A 9,714-nucleotide genomic window follows, 5' to 3' on the forward strand; every position below is an offset into this window, starting at 1 on the left:
GATTCGATTACACTGTTCTGACCAGTTTAGCCAGTTCTTGGCGAAAAAAAAGGTGTCTTTTCGTGACTACGAGGCCAGTTAAAGATTAATCCGCGAGAACCTTCAGCTGCATTCACAGGAACAACAGATTACATCCAGTAGTCAACGATGAATCCTGAATAGTAAGTATGATTTGTGGTGTGGATTATGACAGGTCCGGCTGAGCTGTCAGTGCTACCGTGCTAAGCTAACGCCAGCTAGCCGGGCGGACCGGCAGGCTGAGCACAAAATGAACGTCAGCTGCTTTGTCCTCGGTTACTCAGCGATACGCAGCATCTGTTAGGATTGATAATGTCACCAAACCGACTTCAGTCAACATGTTTCGGTCAACAAAACGTCGAGTGAATGAGGGAATTATCCGTGTTGTGTCTACTATGTTTGTCTGTTCGTTTTTATAGCAAACTGGAGCTAGCAGCTAGCATGCTAACAGCTAAACGCTACTCCGATGGTTTCGTTATTCTGCTGGTTTAGCGGCACTGACAGCTTGGTGTAACTTTACGGTACTGACACACAGACAAGATTCTGCTGGCACACATCAGCATTCATGTATAAACACAAGCCAACCCGAGTTGTGTGAGCTGGGCCGGGCCGTGACTGAACCCTACAAACAGGAAGTTGGTTTGGTAATAACTGTGACTTCACTGCGTGACTGCGACTAAAGAACAATTCTGACACGGATCATTCTTAATCCACTGATTCAGCAATTATTAATGCTTTACAGATCTTCTTAAAAAGTGTTCCAAGACCTGATATTAACCAACTGGGTTCTGTTTGTTCAAGGCCGAGAACAAAAAAACTCAGGCTTGTGTAAGAACATCTGGACCGAACAAAAAGAAATGGAAACTAATCAAGGTGAAAACTGACTAAAACCTGGTATATGCTTGTGAATAAAAGTAATAAACAGAACAAATGAGGGTCAATATGAGGGCCTGTTCGGCAAAAATGTTATGAGCTAAACTAAGATCATCAGTAGTTATTTGAATATTCTTCTGCCTAGAAAAATATTTCAGACAAAGCAGCATCTGTCTGATTTTCTAAATCAAAACTAAAAATCAAAGTTTCTGTAAGTAGTGGCTCAATTTATTTATTTAAATGAAACTACTTTCACAAAAGTAGAAAGTTCTTTGTGTGTCTGAAAAGAACAAATACAATTGTCTTTATAGCTGGAATAAAGCCAAGAAGACACTTCTGATGCACGGTGATGCCAAAAAACAACTTAGTTTGAGTTGGTTTTGTGAAGATAATACTACCCCAATTCCAATTAAGATGGGACATTGTGTGCAATGTAAATATAAACAATAGATTTTGTAAATCCTTTTTAACCTATATTAAAACTGAATACACGACAAAGACAAGATATTTCATTTTCAAGGTTTGTTTTTTTTATTCTATTGTCGTGAATTTGATTACTTCAGCACATTCCCAAACAGCTGGGAAAGGGGCATGTTTATCACTGTATTACATCACCTTTCCTTTTCACAATACTCGATTCAGAGTCAAAAAACTTTATTCATCCCCAAGTTCATTTCCGTTCACAGACATGGACCGCAGCAAGAAACAGGACAGTGTTCACACACATAGTTAACACATATCAGTCAATATACAGGACACATCATGAGAGGATCCAGCCATAAAGTGTTAATAGTTCTTCCAACAGTACAAAGTGACAAGGGCAATGGCAGAAATAAAGAAATTACAGACATTTTTAAAATTGAGAGAAAAAAGACATTAAACTTTACACTAGGGTTTAAAAGCTTGATGACAGAAGGAATAAAGGAGTTTGCAAGCGTTTGGGAACCGAGGACAATAATTGTTAAAGCTTTTTAGGTGGAATTCTTTCCCATTTTGGTTGAAGTACAGCTTCAGTTGAGCAACAGTCTGGGGTCTGTATTGTCGTTCATTTATTTTTCCCTTCATAATGGGCCACACAATTTCAGTGGGGGACCATTGGAAAAAAGTCTTGTACCTACACCTTTTTAACACTGTTCTAACACATACAAAATGAAGCTTGGCATTGTTTTGCTGAAATAAGCATGGATGTCCTTGAAAAAGACGTCACTTGGATGACAGCACATGTTGCTTCAAAACCTGAATGTCTCTTTCAGCCTTGATGGTGGCTTCACAGATGTGTAAGTTACCTATGCCATGGGCACTAACACACCAGTATAACATCGCAAACGCCGGCTTTTTAACTTTGAACTAATAACAATCCTTTTCTATTTTTACCCAGAAGACACGGCGTCCATGATTTTCTAAGACTGTTTTAAATCTGGACTTGTCAGACCACAGCACACTTTTCCACTTTGTGTCTGTCCATTTCAGATGAGCTTGTGCCCAGAGAGGCTAGTGGCATATCTGGGTGTTGTTGGCTTTCACTTTGCATGGTAGAGTCTTTACTTGCACTAGTTGTTGTAGAAACAAACTGTGTTAACTCATGTTTTCTGAAGTGTTCCTGAGCCCCATGTGGTAATGTCCTTTACATAATAATGTTGGTTTTTAATGCAGTGTCGTCTGCAAGACCGCTGGTTTTTGGCCTTGCCGCTTACATGCAGAGATTTGCCCAATTTCTCTTAATGTATTGATAATATTATAAACTTTAGACAATGCATTTTTCATGCAGCTGTTCACAATGTGGTGAACTTCACTCCATCCTTGGTTGTGAACAACTGAGCCTTTCGAGGATGCTCTTTATATACCCAATCATGGCGCTCAACTGTTTCCAGTGAACTTTTTCAACTGTTGAATGTTACATACTGGGATTTTCTAAGCTTTCCTCGACTTTCTCAGTCTTTTGTAGCCCGTGTCCCAGCTTCGTTTTTTTTTTTTTTTTTTGGAGCATGTCTCAGCCACCCATTTCTAAATATCTTTTTAAATATCTTGTTTTTGCATTGTAGTCAATTAAATACAGGTCAAAGGATTTGCAAATAATTCTCTTCTGGTTTTTTTTTTTTTTTTTTTTTTTTTTTTTTTTAAATATATTTTAGTCAATGTACCAACTTAAGTGGAAGTGGGTTTGTAAACACTGACCTCTGAGACTGAAACAGATCGCAACACTGCTATTATTATTATTGGGAATGCAAATTTCCCGTCATTGGAAGTGCATCATGGGTAATCTCGGACATATCAGCATCTACAATAACTTTTGGTAGCATTTAGTACATCCTATTGTGCTTGTTTATTTTGGATACAATTTAGACTAAAAATGTTTTTTTTTCATTGCTGTGTTCCAGTGCCTCATAAAAAAGGGGGAGATAAGAGACATGGAGTAATTTTTCACCGCTTTTCTGCTTTCCCAAATAGCAGACCCAACAGTAGTAGTAGTAGTAGTGACAATAATAATAATAATGATAATAAAAATAATGATACCTGTGATCAAAATGTTTAGACTTGTGTAATGTATCAGAATTATACTTTATGTAGCTCATCAAAATTTAAGACCAGCACCAACAACGGAGTAATTTTTATAAATAGGACACTTTAAATATTCAGACTTTTTACCATTTCAAGTCTCCCTCATTTTGTGTGTTACTTTTTAAAAATAGATGAAAATGCTCCTCTACACTGCATCTTCGCATAGTTGGCACTGTTGCTGTAAGTGGTGGTAAATGTTATCACCCTTTTAGTGCTTAGTATGAAAACCATCTGCATTGGAAACATCTGATATAGCTGATGAAGGCTAGCTGCAGCAAGCTGCTCCCAGATTCATCTTCACATAACTGCGCAAATCATCGCGTTGTTGTCTTCCATTTTTTCGGCCATGCAGGTTCTGCATCGATAGTTTTTAAATTGGACGTGAGCCTCCAGGCATTTATACTTTCTAAACTGATCCGGTGTGTAGACACACCACAAATAGGCAAAGATGTTGCCATGGCAACCCGTTGTAGTTTTTCATGTTGTTCCTCCATGCCTTGGTTTTAATCAATAGGGTTCACATTATTTGTCCTCCTGTTTTCTGGAGATAATGTTCTCTTGTTCTTGTTGGTCAGCATGTCCCTCTAAATCCCTTTTCCTTTCTGGTTTCTCAGCATGTTTTTTTATAGCAATACTCCGTGTCCCAACTCCCTATGAATGATGGAATAAACTAACATGGCGACCCTCTGCTTGACCCATAATGCTTAACAGCTCCCATTCCCTATTCAGCAGAATGTAATGATCCAAGTTATTAATTATTAGTGTTTGTGCATCATACTGACATTTCTCTTCAGTTAGTTTACTGCTGCAATGTCGAGAGAGATTCACCTCCATATTGTGTGGTTAGAACCTGATTTGCAATCTGTAAAGTGAGTTGTGTGCAACTTTGGGTTCTTCCAAATGTGTGCTCAAAATCACACAAATATATAGAAATTACATACACAAATTACAAATGGACAAAATACAAAAATGCTTAAACATTAATTTTTTTTCACTCGAATTTCTCTACCCTTTAAGATCATACATGTAATAGCTTTGTGTTCTAAGAGGCTTTTACACATGCAGCACTTTTTACTGCTTTTACATCAATTTATTTGGAATTAAGTGGTAATATTGATATTTATTTCTTTAAATTACAGAACAAAAATCATTTTTGTGTTTAATACTCACCTCTGAATGGAAGAACCAGTGACCAAAACATATACAGACTCAGCTGTGCCCCAGGATCCTAAACCTCCTCATTCCTCCACATTTGCGTTATGGGGAATCGGAGTAGAAAGTCTTATATTAAAGTCATTTAAGTAACTGAGCTAGACTGGCGAACAAGATTATAGTAGATCATTGTTAACGTTTATTTACACATGAAGTCAAACAATTGTTTAGAAACCTGGAAGGACCAAAATGTTCTTCTTTTTTCTGTCTTAGTTTCCATAGATGTTTCTGAGGGTTAATAACCTCACACCATGACTGCAAGTTCTGTAGAGGGATTAACAGGATTAGGAACTTTTTAAAAGGCATCTTTTATTATTGGGAGAGTGGGTTTATTTTCCATTACATCTTGTAACTCTGCAGATAATGCTCAGAATGATTTGCAATGAATAAATAAATACTAGATGGCTAATCTGCTATTGGTTATTTGTTTCATCTTGGTGTCCTGAGCCAATGTTTCCAGTGTCAAAAATCCTTAATAACACATCCCAGTGATGGAAATAGATAGTTATATTTGCTTGAAGTATACATTGGCATGGGGTTGGTAACTGGGTGGGCTGCAAGGCCATTTGGGTTTTTCTTGGGTAAGTGACCCGATAGATTGGTGGGAGTCTGCACTCTCTGAATGCTTTTAGTTGTTGTTTTAATATGTAACCACATGTGGAAGATGGACCTTTATAATCCCAGTTAATATATCCAGACAGTCACAGGACAGTCAGGACAGCTTCAGTTGTCAGATTAAAAGACAAAAATAATGTAAAATAAGTATATCAATAGATGTAGTACCATAAAGGCCAACAAAAATAACTCAACAGAATTTATTACTACCAGTACAACTTTGTAGAATAACACACAGATCAACAGTGACCAAGCCTTTTCTCATCTGCATATCATTCTCTAAAGTCTTGCCTTTTTAAGGAGAAAAAATATTGGCACCGAAACATATTTATACTTTTTCTACAGCAGGTTTGTGTTATTTATTCTACTTTTTACTTATTCTCTCAAAATGAACTCAAATTCAGCTGGATTTTGGCATCAATGTTCATTAAGAATGTCTTTTTGGCTTTGCTCCAGCCATGCAGGACCATTATTATTATTTTTGTACTTTTCAACATATTAGTGATGGTAACTTTTTTTTTTATGATGAAAATGTGATAAATGATGGTGTTATGCTGGGTCACAAATTGTAGGTTTACAATAGTCTCTGCATAAACTTTGCAATTCGTGGCTGGGTTGTAAACCTCCTGGACAGAACAGAAATGCCTGGAAACTACTGTAGATCTCCTGAAGAGGAAGCAATACACAGTTTGTTGTTTCTAAAAAAGTTTAAACGGTTAATTATAATCAGACGAGAAAGTTGATTCATGTGAACTTTAAGGATGAAGCTGAATGAGGAAGATCTTTTTGTAAACTGCAGGTTGTGACCTCCTCCTGAGGAAAACCTACTCATTGTTCCTGCTGTTCATCAGTATTAAGAAATTTCAAATATAACGAAGTTTGCGATGACGGGCATGGTGGTAGCGCTATGAGCAAACCAAGTCACTGTGCCTCAGTGTCCAACTCAGGAACTTATCGCGACAGAGAGGATGACTCCGGTCTTCACCAGTAAACAGACCCACCCGTACTGTAGTTCTGTTTTAAACTAGACCCTCCTCCTCCTGTTTCTGAACTTCGAGGCCAGTTTTTCCTGCTGAAGATGATGGACATGGTTCTATCTGAGGCCTGAGTGGGAATCTGCTCCTCCTATTTCCTGTCATGTGACTCCTGCTCATGTGTGCATGCTGACTGGTTGATTCTGTGCAGTCTTAAAATAAAACCAGTGGATTAATGTTGCAATGGTAACCTGCCTTAATGATAATACTTGTACTTTAAAGCAGTTGAAAATGTTTATAAGTCAGCTTTAAATTAGTTACGCTCAGTGACACTGCTTTCTATCGTCCTCAGTCAGGAGGATTTCCTTCTTTACTTTGTGCCAGAAATAAATCAGTACGTCAGTATTTATCAGACAAAGTGAAATCCTTCATGTGTCTTCACAGTGACTACTTATTCAAGCTGCTGCTGATTGGTGACTCTGGTGTTGGAAAGTCTTGTCTCCTCCTCCGGTTCGCAGTAAGTTACTGAATGTCTTCATGTGTCAGTGGCATATCAGCTGCAGGTATCACATTCACCTGTCTGTTCCACCACAGGATGACACATACACAGAGAGCTACATCAGCACCATCGGTGTGGACTTCAAGATCAGGACCATCGAGCTGGACGGGAAGACCATAAAACTGCAGATTGTAAGTTCAGCGGCCTGGTGCTCTGATGAGAAGCTGGTTTGGGTGAAGTGTGTGATGTTTGGGTTTAATGAGCTCAAATTTTCTTCCTCAGTGGGATACGGCCGGCCAGGAGAGGTTCCGCACCATCACATCCAGTTACTACAGAGGAGCTCACGGCATCATTGTGGTGTACGATGTGACTGATCAGGTGGGCTGAACAAACAGAAAAAGGAAAAACAAAATAGAAATGAAATAGGAGAAGTTCTCTTGATTGCTCACATTTATTAGACAAAATTACCAGGTTACCCACAATGCAACGCTCAGAAGAAGCCCCAGCTAATGATTTGGTCATCAGTGTTGTCTGTCTTCTGGTGTTTTATCATAATCAGATTTAAAGGTGAGTGCGTGGTCTCTTTCTCAGGAATCGTTCAACAACGTTAAACAGTGGCTTCAGGAGATTGATCGTTATGCTAGCGAGAACGTCAACAAACTGCTTGTCGGCAACAAGTGCGACCTGACAACAAAGAAGGTTGTGGATTACACCACCGCTAAGGTAAGCAACTTGCACGCCGTCGTTCAGCGGGATGAGCAGTCTCCTCATCATTCTGTTTAGTCTGAGACATCAGGATTGGGGTGCAGCCTCAAGCTCCTGTTTACTCATTTATTTACACATCAATCAGTCCATCCATAGAATATCAGGAACAGAAAAAATAAAACTTAACTCCTTGTTGTAAAATTAACATTTGGACTAACATTTGGAGCAGTCAGGTTCTGGTCTGATCCTGTTTTCTAGCTAAACTAATCTCGATTTAAAATCTTTCTCTCGTCTTGAAACAGGAAAAGCAGCTTCAGTATTTTTCTAATGAAGAACCATCAGGTGTGCATGTCACCAGATCAATTAACTGCTGCTTTGATCAGATTGATGCAGGATAATTTATCACTAACTGCATCTGAAAAATATCTGTTACTAATAGGTAATAATCTGGGAAAAGTTAACTCCTGGTAATAATTGCAATAATAATAATGACAAAAATATTTTTTACATTATTAATCCCAATAGGGGAATTAGGCTCATAGGACCATCTCAAGTACATTCACCACTGAGCAGTGAGCTGCGATATGGGGGCCTTGTTATTAATAGTTGTTATTAATATTAATGCTGTCATAGTGGTAGATGGTATAGCTTAAAACCGTTAATACTTTATACATTTGATAACAATAATTGTTATAAAATTGTTAAAAATGTTACTGCTATAATCAAGTCCAATCAAACTTTATTTTTTGAGCACTTTTCTTGCCACGGGCAACACAAAGTGCTTTACAAGATAAAATCAAGTCATGAGGATTAAAACAAACAGTAGATAACAAGGCATTCAAAAACAAAGATGCAAGCTCTTTTCACACACTCATACACACACAAGGACAGAGAGAACCCCCCCCCATTCCCCAAAGTACATCATTCCCTAATACAGTCTCTTTAACCAAACGCAGGTTAATAAAACAAATTAAGTGATAAAAATTCTGACTTGGTGCTGATGTGATGTAATAGTTTACAACGGTTAAGTTAAAGTTAATAACAGTTAAACGGGTAAAAAAAATTGCTATTACCAGTTTCTCAGGGCAAAACTACTACTGGTGTGGCTGGTGCCACTCGGGTCAGCTCATCTGCCATGATGCTTTCTGTCCTCCTTCCCAGGAGTTTGCCGACAACCTGGGGATCCCGTTCCTGGAGACCAGTGCCAAGAGTGCCACCAACGTGGAGCAGGCCTTCATGACCATGGCAGCCGAGATCAAGAAGAGGATGGGTCCTGGGGCCACGGCCGGCGCCTCTGAGAAGTCCAACGTCAAGATCCAGAGCAAGCCGGTCAACACCTCATCTGGAGGCTGCTGCTGAGAGTCCAAATCAGCCGACCGCCCCCCTCCCCCCAAAAGCCCACGACCAGTCTCAATGTTACCATGCTCCACAGGAAGGAAGGCAGGAGGAAAAGGAGGCAGACTCTGAGCAAATCGCTGTGTAACTGTGTGTGCAGCTCCAACACCACAGGACCCCCCCCCACCCCCCATTTAAGTCAGCAATAGGATGGTAACTCCCCCCCCCCCCCCCCCCCCCCCCCCCCCTCCCCGCCCCCCGGGCCTCTTTGATTCACACTCATTCTGGAGAAACACATGTAAACAGTTTTTAACCGTGTGTGACGTAAACAACCAAACGAGCTGCTGTTGGCGGCGTCGTGCTGCTCTCCGCTGCGCAGAGCAGCACGACCTGCGGCCAACGCCGCCTCCCATGACGCACACGCTCCAACCAGCAGCGTGCACGCTCCAGCTCATCACGCGCTCCTTTGTTCCACCCCGTCCCGCAGTCCATGTGCCTTCATGGCAGGAGATCCATCACATTCAGGCCTTGGCTCCACATTCCTGTTGGTGTAAATATGTGTGTGCGCTCTGCTGGTTCTGTGTGCTGCGTCCGGAGGCATCGCCACCATCCAGCTCACAATGAATATAAACTGTATATATTTATACATAAATGTAAGAAGTGATTTTCAGATTGTGCAGATGAAGCAAATGACATGAAACGTAGGTGGAATTAGAAATCTTGGCACGTGATTGGTGGCTGCGGACGTGACATTTTTGTGGCACAATGTCTACTATTAAAACAATGAAGGAGATGTTTGATAAGATCTCGTCCCGGTGTTGTTTTTTTTTATCACTCTGCAGACTGAACAAAGTCATTTCTGTTATCATTTCAGAGAAAAGTTGGTCGAAAAGTGAAATGCATAAAAACTTTTATGACACCAAA

The 9,714-nt window shown here is 39.8% G+C and overlaps 1 protein-coding gene across 1 annotated transcript; it reads left to right on the forward strand.

Annotated features, from left to right (window-relative positions):
- Positions 1-9,714, forward strand: LOC306774370 (ras-related protein ORAB-1). Its single transcript, XM_079264392.1, has 6 exons — positions 1-161; positions 6,696-6,768; positions 6,846-6,941; positions 7,033-7,128; positions 7,342-7,473; positions 8,617-9,714. Exons 1-6 carry the CDS (start codon positions 148-150, stop codon positions 8,812-8,814), a joined length of 609 nt encoding a protein of 202 aa, XP_079120518.1. The 5' UTR covers positions 1-147; the 3' UTR covers positions 8,815-9,714.

This window comes from Telmatherina bonti (assembly GCF_933228915.1).
Source record: "Telmatherina bonti genome assembly, chromosome: 3".
Classification (NCBI taxonomy): Eukaryota; Metazoa; Chordata; class Actinopteri; order Atheriniformes; family Telmatherinidae; genus Telmatherina; species Telmatherina bonti.

Bases quoted from the DNA above. Each gene is read 5' to 3' on its own strand.
- LOC306774370 (XM_079264392.1), top strand. The intron at 6,769-6,845 runs GTAAGTTACTGA...GTTCCACCACAG, and splicing joins GTCTCCTCCTCCGGTTCGCA to GATGACACATACACAGAGAG. The intron at 7,129-7,341 runs GTGGGCTGAACA...TCTCTTTCTCAG, and splicing joins TGTACGATGTGACTGATCAG to GAATCGTTCAACAACGTTAA.